The sequence below is a fragment of the Pelophylax lessonae genome, assembly GCF_965119305.1.
Source record: "Pelophylax lessonae genome assembly, chromosome: 7".
Classification (NCBI taxonomy): Eukaryota; Metazoa; Chordata; class Amphibia; order Anura; family Ranidae; genus Pelophylax; species Pelophylax lessonae.
In genome coordinates, this window is record NC_138774.1 from 41,605,396 (window position 1) to 41,622,614 (window position 17,219).

At 46.8% G+C, this 17,219-nt stretch overlaps 2 protein-coding genes across 2 annotated transcripts in view; one reads left to right on the forward strand and one right to left on the reverse strand.

The window, feature by feature from the left end:
• The window catches only part of LOC309559757 (proteasome subunit beta type-9-like), a gene marked incomplete at its 5' end in the record, with an annotated part of 46,360 nt that extends 42,564 nt beyond the window's left edge, over positions 1–3,796 (reverse strand). Inside the window, 2 exons of the mRNA XM_082263193.1 lie at positions 3,427–3,565; positions 3,732–3,796. Of these exons, the coding sequence (XP_082119319.1) occupies positions 3,427–3,565; positions 3,732–3,796 (204 nt within the window). The remainder of the gene's footprint in view (positions 1–3,426; positions 3,566–3,731) is intronic.
• Positions 3,797–9,505: 5,709 nt separating this feature from the next.
• The window catches only part of LOC309559758 (class I histocompatibility antigen, F10 alpha chain-like), a gene marked incomplete at its 3' end in the record, with an annotated part of 301,690 nt that continues 293,976 nt past the window's right edge, over positions 9,506–17,219 (forward strand). The window contains exon 1 of the mRNA XM_082263194.1: positions 9,506–9,649. Within this exon, the coding sequence (XP_082119320.1) occupies positions 9,577–9,649 (73 nt within the window). The 5' untranslated portion in view covers positions 9,506–9,576. The remainder of the gene's footprint in view (positions 9,650–17,219) is intronic.

Here is a 17,219-nt window from a genome sequence, read left to right on the forward strand (position 1 = left end):
CAGAGGAAATAGCGGCTCCATTCTCGGTCTTGACAGCTGAGCTTTGACACTGCCGCCCTCAGCCCTGCCGGGATATCCACAGAGCACAGCACACCACAGAGCCCAGCATACCACAGAGCCCAGCATACCACAGAGCCCAGCATACCACAGAGCCCAGCATACCACAGAGACTGGCACCACAGAGCCCAGCATACCACAGAGACCAGCACCACAGAGCCCAGCATACCACAGAGACTGGCACCACAGAGACCAGCATACCACAGAGCCTAGCATACCACAGAGACTGGCACCACAGAGACCAGCATACCACAGAGCCTAGCATACCACAGAGACCGGCACCACAGAGCCCGGCATACCACAGAGCCCAGCATACCACAGAGCCCAGCAGCACAGAGCCTGGCATACCACAGAGCCCGGCATACCACAGAGCCCAGCATACCACAGAGCCTGGCATACCACAGAGCCCGGCATACCACAGAGCCCAGCACCACAGAGCCCGGCATACCACAGAGCCCGGCACCACAGAGACCAGCACCACGGAGCCCAGCACAGTCTGCAAAATAAGTAGAAAGGGTATGTGCATTAGTGTGTGTAAATTTCATTATCCTCTGGTTGTGTTAAATTGGGAAGGGGGGGGCGTGGGGGTGGGGTGCGGTGGCGCGGAGTGCCACCTCCCTGAAATGAGTTTTTGCAGGTTGGGATGTCTGAGCTGTGTAAAAAAAAAAAAAAAAACCCTGCAGGACAATGGCATAATGTGCTAGTATGTGTAGCACTACTCCCTTAGGAGCTGCTGAATGTGGGTTCCCCTGGGTTACCATTAGCAACAATAAGACAGTTCAACATTTTCAGAGGGATTTTGGCTCAGCCAGGAAACAGTCCGGTATCTTTGGTTTTTTGTGTGTTATTTTATTTAGAACTTGGATAGGAGAAGGGAATGAGTGGGATACTCCAACCTAATAGAACTATGTACAATTGGCTGGGATGACTTGAATAATGCTGAATAATGCTGAATAACGCTGAATAATGCTGAGTAATGCTGAATAATGCCGGCTACTGCTAGGCCGCTGCTTCACTTTGCCCTTGGCTGTGAAGTAGAATGAGCTCTCTGAGGTAAATTGTATCCTGAGGTAAACTGTACTGTAGAACAGCTGGGCACATAGGATAACATGCTGGGGAGATTACTGGCTATAGGAAAAACGTCTGACACCAAAAACAACTGAAGAAATGTCCAGTGTGTATGAGGCCTAAATGAGAACTTGGATGGTCGGTGTGTAATGGTAAGATTGTCCTTAGTAATAATTTGAGGACACTGAACTTTCTCTTCAGAACTGTGAGCCAAGTCCTTACACAAGCTGTTGGTGGACTGAGCTTCATAATAACACTTTGAGGAGATTAATCTTCCTCCTTGGACATCCTAGCAAAGTCCTTTCACTGAGAATTAACCACTTTACCACCGCCCACAGTAATATTACTGCGGCAGACTGGCTCGTTATCGTCTGACGACGTAGTACTACGTCGTCAGACACTCCCCCTTCTGGGCGGCGCTTGCGCGCCGCCGGAGGCGCTTGCGCGCCGCCGGAGGCGCGCTCCCGCTGTTCTCAGTCACAGCGGGAGTCGGGCCAGGGGAGGAGCAGCGGCGATCGCCGCCGCTCTTCCCCCGATCGTCGGGGATCGAGTGTGGAGATCCGCCCGCCTGTGTAAACACAAGCGGGCGGATCTCCATAGTGACAGGGAGTGACAGATCGCAGTGTTCAGCATAGCTGGACATCCGATCTGTCCATGACTCTCTCAGTCCCCTCCCCCCACACACGTCAGTAAGCACCAGGCATACATTAACCCCTCCCTCTCCAATAAAATTAACCCCTTCCCTGCCAGTGTCATTTTTACAGTAACAGTGCATATATATAGCACTGATTACTGCAGTAATGTCACTGGTACCCCCAAAAGTGTCAAAAATGTCAGTCAAGGGTCCGATCTGTCCGCCGCAATGTCGCAGTCCCGCAAAAAAAAATCGCATTACGCGTTAAAAAAAAAAACACCAAAAATGACAGAAATCTTTCCCTTTGTTAGTAAACGCAATAACTTTTGCGCAAACCAATCAAAATACGCTTATTGTCATCTTTTTTTACCAAACATGGGTAGCAGAAAACAAATTGGCCAAAAATTTTTAAAAAAATTGGTTTTTACATTTTTTTGGGGGGGAATTTCATATAAAAAAATGTTAAAAATATTGTTATTTTTTCAAAATAAACGCTCTTTTTTTGTTTATAGCGCAAAAAGTAAAAATCGCACAGGTGATCAAATACCACCAAAAGAAAGCTCTGTTTGTGGGGAAAAAAAGGACGTAAATTTCGTTTGGGTACGGCGTCGCACGACCTTGCAATTGTCAGTTAAAGTCGCACAGCGCCGAATCGCAAAAAGTGGCCTGGACGGAAGACAGCAAAATCCTCCGGTGGTAAAGTGGTTAAATAGACTGAGCTCTTCAGGACATCAGACACAATGGGGTTGATTTACTAAAGGCAAATAGACTGTGCACTTTGCAAAGTGCAGTTGGTCCAGAGCTTTGAGCAGAAGCTCTGCTGACTTCCATCATCCAATCATGTGCAAGCAAAAATGCTGTTTTTTTTATTTTTCCTTGCACATGATTGGGTATTCTTTGCAAAGTGAAGCTTCTCCTCATTTACTAAGCTATTTAGCAATCGCACTTTGCAAAGTGCACAGTCTAGTTGGCTTTAGTAAATCAATCTGTTTGTCCCCTTTAAACACACTGACTCTAGTATAAGAAGGATGGCAGCAACACACAGTCTCTAGGATCTCTCTCACCAGTCTGTGCTGCTCACTGATGTCCTTGGAAAATTGGTTGTCCTCCAGGACCGTTGATAAGGCAGTACTGTGCTGTTGTACTGGGCCCAGGCCTCATCAGCTAAACAGGGGGGCCCAGGGCAGCTTTACTGTTCATTTCTGCCTAAAAAAAAAAATGTATTTTACTAGACCATGCCCTCACTCCTACTTGCTTACCATCACTTAAATTACATTTCCTTGGGCCCCATCATATCAACAGAGGGGCCCAGGAGGTGGGAGCAGAGGAGGGAGTTTTTTTTTTTTTTTTTCATTTTCGGGGCATTTTTTGAGTCAGCAGGGGATCGCAGTACTAGAGTACCTGGATGATCTTCTGTGAGCGGGGTCTCCGACTGCTCTGATGGATTACTAGAGATTGCTCTGTGAACTCTGAGGGAGTTCGGTGGGATCCTGAACATGCAGAAGTCTGCTTTGATTCGGCCCTCAAAAAATGGCTTATCTCAGTCTGACTCTGGACTCAGCCAGAGTATTTTTTTCTTGAGAAAAACTCCAGACATTGCAGGAGGCAATTCAGCTTCTGTTTAGCACTAGCATGCGCGTGCTGGGCCTGATGGTGTTCACCCTCACCCTGCGGTCTGTTTGCACAGTTTCACACAAGATCTCTGCTAAAGAGCTTATGGTGAAATGAGTCAAGGATCCACGGTCTCTGGCACTACGACAGGGAAAATCTTTCTCCTCCTGTACTGGATGGTTGTCTCCACGGATACTGTTTAGTTCAGAATTTCTGATCTTAAGGGCAGAGTAGCCGGTCAAACCAACCCTTTGGCCCCCCTCACACCTCGGTGAACTGCATGGGTTTTTGTGTTTTTTTGTGTGACTGCATAGGGCGGCCCTATAACTTGAAGAGGTTTCCCGATGTTTGACAAGCGCACCAAAGAAGTTCCTTCAGCTTACTCTGGTGCAGAGCTCGGTACTTTTCTACAATGCACTTTAGCATGTTTGACATGTATTTTGTCAAATGAGAAAACAAACATTTGCTGGCCATGTGTGGGGAGCCAATAACAATTAATGGCACCACAAGTACAATGCGTCTATATAATGCGTTTTTCAAGCATTCCCAGAATGTGCATAGAAACGTGCATTTCTGTGTATGTTGGTGGAACACACGGATGTCAATGGGGACTCCCAGAAGATAACTTACAGCATTAACTCTGTGTAACCCCCTCCTAGATAGATGCTGGGTTCGGTAAATTTAGTTCTGACTCACTGTATCCAGTGGAGCTTCATTTCATCATTAAGCAGATTTAGCTGTGGCTCACTGTAATCAGTGTGGCTGTGTTGATTGTTCTGGTCTGTTCTGTGTTTCAGTGGCTGCAGGAATGACTGCTTCCCACAGGTTGTCCTAAATTGTTCTGTAAGTGGCCAGGAAGAGTTTAATTAGCAGCTGAATATTCAGCCCTGGCCAATCCCTGGGGAGAGGTGCCCAGATGGGGACTGGGAATCTGTATAAATACTCTGAGCCTGAGAGCAGCCTGGTCTTTTCCCTGAGGAGGATATCACAGGGGGGGGGGGGGGGGGGTGGTTCTTAGCCTCCTAGGCCATTCTTTCATGTGCCTGCAGGTTATCAAGGCCTCAGTTGGGCTAGCTGGATGCCTGCTTTGCTGAGAGTTACTGAGGGACTGTCATCTGAGGATCTACTCTGGTGCCACTGGGTGAAAGTGTTGAGGACATTAGAAGGAGGCAACCAGGACTGCTGTAGAGATCATGCGGCCCTGTACAGCCTTCCTGACCCCTTCCAACCTCGAACAGCGGCACCCACTTTATCCGCCTATGCCCCAAACAAAGTGGTTGCTCTATCCTGACTGGGCTTCATATGACGTCCAGCAGGATAGGCTACTCTGCGCGCCCCTGGGGGGGGCGCGCAGAGCGGCGATAGGTGGTGCGGTGTGTCACTCTGACACACCGCATCTCCGATCCCGGTAAAGAGCCTATGACGTAGTCCAATCACAGCTGGTCACATAGTAAATAGGAAGTGCCATTGATCGGCTTTCTTCAGTTCGCACCTGACAGGCGCGAGTAGAGGAGAGCTGATCGGCGGCTCTCCTGATGGGGGGGGGGGGGGTCTGTGCTAGTAATCAGAGCATTGATTACTAGTGCAGACCCTTGGGGGATGCCACCAGGGATGCCCACCTATGGCCACCAGGGTTGCCAATCAGTGCTCAGGGAGCCTGTCAGTGCCTTCCTTATCACTGAAGCCCATCATTGCCATCTTGTCAGTGCCACCCACCAGTGCCCATCATTGCCATCTATCAGTGCTTCCCACCAGTGCCCATCAGTGCCGCCTACCAGTGCTACATATCAGTACCCATCAGTGCTGCATTTCAGTGCTGCATATTAGTGCCTCATCATCAGTGTCTGTCAGTGTGGCCTCATCAGTGCTTGTCAGTGCAAGAAAAAACATATTTATTTACAAAATGTTTTTAACACAAAAAAACTTTTTTTTTTAAACCTTCCTTTTTTTATTTGTTTAGCAAAAAAGAAAAAACCTTGCGGTGATCAAATACCATAAAAAAGCTCTATTTGTGGGGAAACTATGACATAAATTTGGTTTAGGTACAGTGTTGCATGACCACGCAATTGTCATTCAAAATGCAACAGTGCTAAAAGCTTAAAATTGGCCTGGGCAGGAAGGGGGTGAAAGTGCCTGGTATTGAAGTGGTTAAGCTAACCTTCTAGAGCAGTGATGGTGAACCTTGGCACATCAGATGTTTTGGAACTACATTTCCCATCATGCTCATGTACTCTTAGTTGAGTATCATGGGAAATGTAGTCCCAAGACATCTGGGGTGCCAAGTTTCTCCATCACTGTTCTAGGGTCTGTGTAGAAGGGCTTTTGTTTGCTTCAAGTGGGTTTTGCATTCCATACAAGTCTATGCACTTGAAACAGGTCAGACTCGGGTCAGAAGGAGGTAATGTGCGGGTAGAATGCACTTCCAATGAATTCTGAAATATCTCAGAAGCATCTTCCACCAATGTCACACTGATACCATTGCTACAAGGAATATAGCTGTCATATATAAAGGGGGACTCTAGTGGCATAGAGAACAGAACTTCATATGGACAATACAAATGGCCCAGTTTTTTTAACCACTTCATTATTGCAGTATGATTTAAGTGTTGGTTTACACTAGAATGCAGTGCGGGAAACCTTCATATCGTGTGCACTTCCCTCACTGCGTTATAAAAGCACTGCACTTGCAATCTGCAGTGGGTGTCAGTGCAATGCTAATGACACCCCAAATGGAGGTGTCACATACACAGCATTTGACTGCACCAGATTGCATGGGACAATAGTACCGTGCGATCCAGTTGCTGTGCATGCACTACTTTTGGTGCAGTCTGGTGTGATTTAAAGTCCATTCAAATAAATGATCTGAAATCGCACTGCACCTGGATTGTATGTGAATTGTACAGGGACGCAAGAACCTTCCTGTGAGATTCATGATGTGAACTGACCCTGAAACAGAGGAGTGGTGGACATGTGATTCTGAAATGCTGGTTATAAATGGTTCCACAGAAAAACCCCATGGGCAGCCAGTGTGTGTATGAATTAAGCCCCTTTCACATGGGCGATCCGATCCGCCTGTCAGTTTTTCAGGCGGACCTGATTGGATGCTCCATTCACCTCTATGGGGCAGCGGGTGTCAGCGGAGACATCTCTGCTGACACCCGCTGCTATCCGATCCGATCCTGTCCATGAAATCCGGACGGATGGAAACCCTATTTTCCATCTGCCTGGAGGATCGGATGGGATGGGATGAGAACGGACAGGCAGTCTGTTCACATTCGATCTCCCCATAGAGGACAGCGGGGCTCTGACAGCTCCGTCTCTGCACACAGAGTGGAGAGGGAGCTGTCATTCGCCTGCTCAGCGGGGATCAGCGGATAAATCCCCCGCTGAGCAGAACGGCTCCATCAGGTGCACCGCCCGTGTAAAAGGGGCCTTATGTGATCTGAACTCTCATCAGAAAGCACAGATCATATACACTGTACAGAGCCAATCAGAGTGACTCTGTACCTTGTGACTGCTGTCATGACCGATCTCAATGATTGCAAATGTACGGTTTACATTTAAAGTGGTATTTAATTCAAAAATTTTAAAAATACAGACATGGAGAGTTTTTATGGGAGATGAGACCTAATGGCCTCTTCTATCAAAAGTTCCTCCCCTACCTGTCAGTGGTAATGTACACTGAGCTGTGCTTGCACACATCAATGTACCTTATGTCACCAGATCTATGCCACGGTGATGTGGCTCCTAACGTCATTGCAGCCTGGTTATTGAGGATGAACACACAGAACCTGTAAGAAAGATTGGGGGGAAAATGGAAGTAGCTGGGATCGGGGATTGAGCAGCACTAGAGGGCACATTATGGAATAACCCACCTAGGGGCCCCTTTTAGGTAAAAAAAAGGAGTTTCCACCCCTCCCCCTCACTAAGGAGGAAGAGGATTTATCAATAAAGAATTGTACGCAGATTTAAGGTGGAGGATTTAACCTCTTCCCATCCCCCTCACAGTAATGTTACTGCTGGTGGGATGTACAGGCACCGCCACATACATGTACTGTATGTCAGCAGCCAGTTTCTGGGTTTAGGGCACGCATGCCGATCTGTGCTGTGAATCGCTACAGCACAAGTTTGTCAGCCGGTCCCGGCCAATGATTTTGGTTTGGGATTTGTTGATCTGCTGTAGCCAATCACAGCACAGAGTCCTGTGTTTACAAACACACAGAGCTCTGTGCACAGTTCAGAAACCTGGCTATTTCCTAAAAAAAACTGCCAGATGTGTTAGTAAAAGCAGCACATATTACACACATTACACTTGTTACACACACAGTTAACCCCTTGATTGATATTTGACGTTATCTCCTTCCTAGCCAGTGTCATTAGTACAGTGACAGTGCACAGTTTTATATCACTGTATTAGTGTCACTAGTGATGTCAGTGTCAGTTAGTGAACCTCCCAGGGAGGATCTGTTAGTGCTAGATTGTCCACCACACTATCACAGTCCCACTATAAGTGTCTGATCACCACCATTACCAGTATAACATAGCTTGCTTAAATTCCAGTATAAATACCAGAGTTTGTAGAGAATATAACTTTTACACAAATCAGTTAATATACACGTATTGTGATTTTATTTTTTTTTTATTTTTTTGTTTACCAAAGAGGTGGCAAAATACATTTTGGCCTAAATTTATGAAGAAATCAGATTTTTTTAAAAACGTTTTTTTAGTAATGTTTTATAACAGAAAGTAACGAATATTTTTTTTTTCTAAATTTTCGGGCTTTTTTGTTTATATAATAAAAATAAAAAATCCAGTGGTGATCAAATACCATCAAAAGAAAGCTCTGTTAGTGTGAAAAAAATTGATATTTAAATAATTAAATGATATAGATGTCATTTGGGTACAATGTTGCATGACGGAGCAATTGCCAGTTAAAGTAGTTCAGTGCTGAATAACAAAAAATGCCCTGGTCATGAGGGGGGTAAAACCTTCAAAGGGTCAAATGGGTAATTGATTGATTGATTTTTTTTAACCGTTACCCTCCCCCCCCCCCCTATACATCTCATCTCCATTCTGTCTTTTTATGTCAGCTGTATATTATTGTCTCTGTCTCCCCAGTCCTCCACTTTAACCCCTTCATCTCCATCCTCCCACTGTATGTGACCTGTAAATTAACCCCTTCACTTCCCCCTCCCTCTGTGTGACCTGTACATTTAATGTGCTCTATCTATTGTACTATCACCAAGTTCCATATTTTTAACTACCTCAATGCCAGCATGCTTCTTCATTTCCCCAAACATTTAGGTAAAAATGAGATCACCTTGGGGTGTCTCCTTTCTAAAAAGCGTCCATTCCTGGTCTGTTATTTCCCTCCTGGAATTTTTATTTGATGTGTTTATAACAGAAAGTTAGGGAAATCTTTTTTACTTTTGTTCTTTTTCTTTTTATATAATAAAAAATAAATAAAATCCACCAAAATAAAGCTCTATTTGTCTAAAAATGATATAAAATGAATGTGAGAACAGTGTTTCATTACTGAGTCATTTTAAAAGTATCCCAGCCCTGGAGAATGGTCTGGTAATGAAGGGTTATGACAGGCTGGTACTCAAGGGGTTAATCTGGCCACATATGTTACAATCTGATCTCACAATCTCCTTCTTCTAACAGTTCTGTAGATTTACCTTCTCGCTGATTGGATACAATTTGAATTGATTGTTTATACACTTATATTACTAGCCACTCCCATCCTGGTAATGGGCACTAATAGGTGACCCCCATTTCCCAGCATTGTCCTGAGTGTGTCTGTATGTCAGTGGGGGGTCATTAGATTGTAAGCTCCTTCTCTGGTGTAGAATGGTGCGGAGGGTTCTCTGTAGACCAATAAGTAGAGATCCCTCCTGTGATTGGTCTCTGGGATTTCCTGTGGATCTCTCCCATGCCCGGTATTAGGAGATTATTGGGGGGATTTGGGGGATTCCTAGAATTCTATTGGTGGAATGTCTCCAGATTTCACTTTCACTTTGTGGCTTCTCATCTCCAACCTTCGTTCTGTTATTCTGCCCGGTAACTGCTGATCCTCTATGTAATCATTTTCCTATTGGATAGAGAGGAAGTCTCCTCCAATCAGCACAGAGCTCCTCCTTCCTGTACACAGAGTGTCCTGAGCTGGGTGAAGTGGAAGGTGTCGTGTTTTGGGGTCTCTATAGATGAGAGCGGGGAGGATGAAGATGATGACCCCCCTCATCCTGATTATTCTGGGGGTGTCAGGGGTGGAGTGTGGTAAGTAGAGGACAATATAGATGACATCTTGTCAGTGGGGGAGGGGGGATGTATAGAATGGTAGAAATCAATGTTTAGTGATAAAGGTAGAAGTATTGTGGAAGTGACAACCATGTCCTGTCTGTGTGAAGATGACAATACGGCTCTCCAGGCTCTGAAGGATCTTTATTGATCTTGTGTACGGAGCTGATGATGGACGGAGAGGTCGGGGGGTCAGAAGACATTACAATGTATCAGCTGACAATACATTTCACCTTCTCACTCATGGAGTGGTGAGGGGTTAGAGCCTCTGTCAGGTTTATATTGCTGTCTGTGTCCCCGTTAGGTAGATTCACCCTCTCTATGTGTCCTGATCACCAATGTCACTGGGAATAAAACTGAGAAGCCATCTAACATTTTGTGTTGTCACAAGAAGAAGAATAGAGGAGAAATTTTCCAATGGGGTCACTGTGACCTCTAAACCAGGATTTCCTCTCACCTCCAGTTGAGTCTATAGGACAGGAAGTGAGGAGAAATTCTCCTAAGGAAAAATACAGAGGGCAGCTAAAATAAAAATAGTGTTGGCTCTAGATATTCTTTAAAACTCAACTTTGTTGATAACTTTTTCTATTTCAGTTTTACAGAGATCAGGGAAGGGTTAGGACATCTGGCAGCATTTTATTCATCTTTCTGCTACTATGAGAGAGATTTTCCCTCACTTCCTATCCAGATGATGGGTGTCACACAGAGCAGGAAGAGAATATAAATCTCTCTATGGGGACACAGACTGTTTAACCTCTTCTCTATAAGAGCAATTTTTAAATTTTTCATATATGTTGGTATCAATATTTTTTGCTAAAAATTCACTTTAAACCCCCAAACAATGATATATTTTCCATAAGCAAATGGCATTTCCAAATAAATGATGGCAGATGTAATTTCCTATGTCACAAAATGTTTTTGCAACTGTTTAACAAACTCATATTTTAAGAAAAAAAAAATAAACTAAAATAAATTTTAGCACAAACACAAAATAATACTCAATTTTTGATCCTCTCTAAAATATAGGGTTGTAATGAATAAATATACCGTATTTTCCGCTCCATAAGATGCACTTTTTCCCCCCCAAAAAATGGGGAGAAATGTATGTGCATCTTATGAAGCGAATATTGGCCAGGTCTCCAGGTCTCGGCTAGTGTGTACACAACTTTCAGCAGCCGATTCCCACATTCTCAACAAAAAAAAATGGAGGGACAAACTCCAAAATTTTCATCATCGGTCCTCAGCACTACCAATTTTTATCTAACCACTTAAGCCCCGGAAGATTTTACCCCCATTCCGACCAGGGTTTTTTTTGTGATTCGGCACTGCGTGACTTTAACTGACAATTGCGCGGTCTTGCGACGCGGTACCCAAACAAAATTTACGTCCATTTTTTCCCACAAACAGAACTTTCTTTTGGTTGTATTTGATCACCTGTGCGATTTTTTCCTTTTTGCGCTATAAACAAAAAAAAGAGCGTCAATTTTGCAAAAATAACAATATTTTTCACATTTTTTTTTTAATACAAACGTTTTTATTGAGCTTTGTAAACAAGAAAAGCCAAAAAACAAAACCAAAGTATGACATATCAGAGCAGTACCAGTACATATTATTCCGAAAAATCTAATTTTTTTTTAACATTTTAGGCCAATTTGTTTTCTGCTACATATGTTTGGTAAAAAAAATCGCAAAAAGCGTATTTTGATTGGTTTGCGCAAAAGTAATTGCATTTACTAACTAAGGGAAAGATTTCTGTCATTTTTGGTGTTTTTTTTTTAACGCGTAATGGCGGCGATCTGCGATTTTTTTTTTTTTTTTCTTGCGGTACTGCGACATTGCGGCGGACAGATTGGACCCTTGACTGACATTTTTGGGGTTACCAGTGACATTACTACAGTAATCAGTGCTATATATATGCACTGTTACTGCAAAATGACACTGGCAGGGAAGGGGTTAACTTTATTGGGGAAGGAGGAGTTAAGTGTGTCCCTAGGGGCGTGCTTCTAACTGTGATTGGACATGGGTACTGGTGTAGGAACAGTGATCAAAGGTCCTACATAGTAGAACTGTATGATCACTATTCCTACACAGGGGAGAATGACAGGTGGCTTGTTTACATTAGCCGCCTGCCTTTCTCCCTTAACGGCGGACGATTGCGAGTGACCGGCGGACATCGGGTCAGCCGGTCACACGCACGGACTTCCAAGGGAACGGGGCGGGAGCGCGCCTCCATGGGCGCGCGCTCGCCCGCTATTGGCTCACAAGCAAGTGACAGGCGAGTGAGGTACCCATACATCACTTTGCCTGGCCGGGGCTGACCGCCGCAGTATTTGTACTTGCGGCGGTCGGCAACCGGTTAATGTGTATGCAATATAATATGTCCACGAAAAATTGGATATGAAAGACCGCACATGATCAGAAGTTTATCAATAAAAAAACAACACAAATGGATATTTCATATCCATATTCGTTGCACTAATATGAACTGATCTCCCTCTCTCTCCGATCTGTCTCTCTCTCGTTCTGTGCGAACTCTCTCTCCCCTGTACTGTGCGATCTCTCTCTCTCTCTCTTTCCTGTTCTGTGCAATCTCACTCTCTCTCTCTCCTGTTCTGTGCGATCTCTCTCTCTCTCTCCTGTTCTGTGCGATCTCTCTCTCTCTCTCCTGTTCTGTGCAATCTCACTCTCTCTCTCTCTCCTGTTCTGTGCGATCTCTCTCTCTCTCTCTCCTGTTCTGTGCGATCTCTCTCTCTCTCCTGTTCTGTGCGATCTCTCTCTCTCTCCTGTTCTGTGCGATCTCTCTCTCACGCTCTCTCTCCTGTTCTGTGCGATCTCTCTCTCTCTCTCCTGTTCTGTGCGATCTCTCTCTCTCTCTCTCTCCTGTTCTGTGCGATCTCTCTCTCTCTCTCTCTCTCTCTCTCTCCTGTTCTGTGCGATCTCTCTCTCTCTCTCTCTCTCCTGTTCTGTGTGATCTCTCTCTCTCTCTCCTGTTCTGTGTGATCTCTCTCTCTCTCTCCTGTTCTGTGCGATCTCTCTCTCTCTCCTGTTCTGTGCGATCTCTCTCTCTCTCCTGTTCTGTGCGATCTCTCTCTCTCTCCTGTTCTGTGCGATCTCTCTCTCTCTCTCCTGTTCTGTGCGATATCTCTCTCTCTCTCTCTCTCCTGTTCTGTGCGATCTCTCTCTCTCTCTCTCTCCTGTTCTGTGCGATCTCTCTCTCCTGTTCTGTGCGATCTCTCTCTCTCTCTCTCCTGTTCTGTGCGATCTCTCTCTCTCTCTCTCTCCTGTTCTGTGCGATCTCTCTCTCTCTCTCCTGTTCTGTGCGATCTCTCTCTCTCTCTCTCTCCTGTTCTGTTCGATCTCTCTCTCTCCTGTTCTGTGCGATCTCTCTCTCTCTCTCTCTCTCTCTCCTGTTCTGTGCGATCTCTCTCTCCTGTTCTGTGCGATCTCTCTCTCTCTCCTGTTCTGTACGATCTCTCTCTCTCTCCTGTTCTGTGCGATCTCTCTCTCTCTCTCTCCTGTTCTGTGCGATCTCTCTCTCTCTCTCTCTCTCTCTCTCTCTGGGTCGTGGAGACTCCGATAAGCCCTGGCTATTAGCAGGGTATGGAGGGGGCAATGGAAGAGACCCTCAGCAGGATCGCAGTGGTCTGGCCGAGAGAGCCCTGCTGCCGCGGGTGGCCTAATTTTGCCCGAATACACAGTCCGGTGATGTGCCTCTGGGACCCTTCTCTGCTTGGGCAGGGTGGTAAGCCCTGTGATGGGACCTTTTTCTTTTATTCTCACTTTTCCTGTGTATGCTTGTATGCTAATCTTGTTATTTGGCTGTTCTTACTCACTGTTTGCGGCTTCTCACATGTTTCATTCCACCTTGTGTCCGTTTTTGTGTCTGTCCGGTGGCTCCCGGTCCCGCCACGGCCGCGATTGCGGCCGCCGCTTCCGGGTTGCGCGGCTCTTCTGCGCATGCGCAGTTGCTGCCGGTCACTGGACTCGGTGCGCATGCGCCGGGGTGACGCGTGACGTCACTCGCGCATGCGCGGCAGCGATCGGCGGCCGCGAGGCGGCATATTTAAACTCCTTAGTTTGTCAGAGCTGGTGGGAAGGTCGGCACGTTATACAGCCTCCCCCAGACTCTGACTGGCGTTCTAAAGGTATGATTTCTATCTTTTTAAGGGCGTTTTTGGCAATGTTTTAACTTGGGGTTAAGGACTAAGCTATATATGTATCCTTTTACTCAGCTGTGAAGAGTTTCTTCGATCCTCTGTTATATCGATTATGGACACATCTCCGCCCCCTAGTGGCCAGCCCGCTCATACCAGGTATGTGCTGGGCATTTAGGGGGGGGGAAGCTTTGTGTGTTTCTCTCTTTTATATCGCTCCATGTGTCTGTCTCCAGCTCTTCCAGGTCTGACCACCAGCCTAGCGCACGCAGCGAAGACAGACATTCAAAGTCGCATCACCGGCTCTCCTCGTCTAGGTCCAGGCGCAGTTCCCCCCATAATAGGGGACGTGATGGCCAATCTTCTGGTTCCACACATCATGGCCGTTCAGAACACCCGCATGGGAAGAAATGCTGGGGTTGTGGTACCATAGTAACTGATGGCTCTTCTCTGTGTAAACCCTGTTATACCCAAGCCACGGGTGAAAGGGAGAAGTCGGATCATCATATTGAGGAGGTGGTGCGCAGAGTCCTCAAAGACTCTTTAGCTGAGTTACAAAAGCCAAGTACTTCTGCAGGGCCATCCCGCTCTCCGGAAAGAGATCTTCTGGTTCAGGATCCTTTTGAGTCCTCTCAACCCAGCCATCCTTCTATCCTTCCGTCAGAGTCCGAATCTGATTCAGATGACTCCGGTTCAGGTTTTGAGTTCAGCCTTGTCTCCCCTCTAGTGAAGGCGATGAGAGAAGCCCTTGAATGGGAGGATCCGGCTGTCTCCTCCCCAAAACAACGAAAATATTTCAAGCAGCTATGCAAAGAGCGCTTGGACTTTCCATTTTTAGGGGAGTTGGGAGACATAATTACAGAAGAGTGGAGCAAAGTGGAAAGGAAGAATTCTCTGACCACAAAAATGGCGAAGTTGTATCAATTTAAACAAGATAAGGTGAAGTACCTGGAATCTTCCCCAAGTGTGGATGCAGCTGTGATGCGTTTGGTCAAGCATGTCACCCTTACTATGGAGGATACAGCCTCTTTTAGGAATCCGTTGGATAGGAGGATCGACGCTGACCTTAAACGAGCGTATCTTTCGGCCGGCATGGCCTGTAAGCCAGCTTTGGCTTTGGCAACAATTTCAAAGGCCATGGAAGTCTGGATTAATGCCCTCGAGGGCACGCTTGGAGGAGTTTCGGAAGAAGTGCTACAGAGCTCCCCAATCCAGGAGCTGAAGATGGCTGCGGGTTTTCTGGGGGAGGCGTCTCTAGACACCATTCGCCTTTTGGCTCGAGTTATGCTGGCTTCGGTTACGGCTAAACGCGCCCTTTGGCTTAGGCCTTGGGTGGCTGATGCTGCTTCCAAACAGGCATGGTGCCGAATTCCCTTTGAGGGTTCTTCCCTCTTTGGGAACAAATTGGATGCAGCCATAACTCGGGCCACGGGTGGAAAATCTGGGTTCCTCCCTCAGGATAAACGTCCAGGCGCTCAGAAGCGCTCTTTCCCGAGAAGACAAACTACCAATCGTGCCAGGGAAGCACGCAGCTACAGACCAGGCAAGTCCTACGGAAGAGGTTGGAAGTCAAGGCAATCCACCTTCCAGAAAGGCTCTAAAGGCTCTTCATCTGGTGACGGGGAGGCCACCAAATCCTTTTGAGGTTGGGCCCGTCCATGCCTTCCCGGTAGGGGCCAGGTTGCTCCAATTTCGGGAGGTCTGGGCGGCCTCGATCCAGGATCCCTGGGTGTTAAACATCGTGTCTCAGGGACATTCGTGGGCGTTCGACAACGTTCCCACACCCAGGTTTGTCGCAACCTCACTTCCTCCTTCGGCAGAAAAAAAGAAGATTCTTCTCACCTATGTGGACTCATTACTGGTTCAGCGAGCTGTTGTGCCAGTTCCCGAGGCAGAACGAGGTTTGGGAGTCTATTCACCTCTGTTTCTCGTCCAGAAGAAGAACGGCACCTGGCGTCCGGTAATAGACCTCACATATCTCAACAGGTCTATCCATCAAGAAAGGTTCAAAATGGAGTCCCTAGTCACCATACAACATTCGATTCTCCCAGGAGATTGTTTGGCATCGATCGACCTAAAAGACGCGTACTTCCACGTTCCTGTGGCAAAAGAGTACCATCAGTTCCTCCGGTTTGCTGTAGGTCATGCTCACATGCAATTTACGTGTCTTCCCTTCGGGCTCTCAACTTCGCCTCGCACGTTCTCGAAGACCTTGCTGGCAGTTGTGGCTCTCATCAGGACCAGAGGCATCAGATTGCATCATTATCTGTACGATCTCCTCCTTCTGTCCCAAGACAGGCGTCAGTTACTCTTACATCTGGAGCAAGTGACATCTACGCTTCAGGAATTCGGTTGGATTCTGAATCTAGAAAAGAGCCATCTGGTGCCTACACAGTCGCTGGTGTTTCTTGGGGCACTGTTCAACACGGTGAAGTGCACCATTTCCCTGCCAGAAGAGAAAATTCCTGTTGTCCAGAGCAGGGTGTCTCACGCTCTCGCTGCCTCTCGTCTCACTGCTCGTCAGTGTCTGAAGGTAGTAGGGACGCTCGTAGCCACCTCGCCCATGGTGAAGTGGGCTATGTGGAAGCTGAGACCCTTCCAGAAGGGGTTTCTCCAACAGTGGACGACGGAGAATTTGTCACAAGTTATTCACCTGACCCCATTCATGAAGGGATGCCTTCCCTGGTGGTTACGCCGTACAAATCTGACCAACTGCCACTCAATCGCTCCAATTTCCTGGATAACGATAACCTCCAATGCCAGCAGTACCGGTTGGGGAGCCCACTGTCTGACCGAAGTGGCACAAGGCAGATGGAACTTTCCAGGTCAAGGAGTGGTGTCCAACATTCTAGAACTACGAGCTGCCCTCAAAGCCCTCCAGGCTTTTCACCATCTAACACAGGAGCCTCAGTGCTGTTAAGGATGGACAACACCACGGCAGTGGCTTATGTCAAGAGGCAGGGAGGAACACGCAGTATGTCTCTCCTCCAAGAAACAGAGCCGATCATGACATGGGCTTAGCACCATCTGGCCAATCTTTCAGCGGTCTTTGTTCCGGGAGTGTTGAATGTGGAGGCAGACTTCCTATCCAGTTTCCAACTAGACAACAACGAGTGGTCCCTCCATCAGGAGGTGTTCAACTGGGTGCTGTCCCTGGGGATTTTGCCGGAAGTGGATCTGTTTGCGAGTCCACGCAACAAGAAGCTTCGGAAGTACTACACGAGATTCAGAGATCCTCGAGCTTTCGGAGTGGATGCCCTCACGGACAGGTGGAACTTCCAGTCTGCTTATGCTTTTCCACCAGTACCAATAGTACTCCAATTCCTGCGGAGACTGAAGATGGAGGAAGTAGAGATCGTGGCAATAATCCCCTTCTGGCCCAACAGGCCATGGTT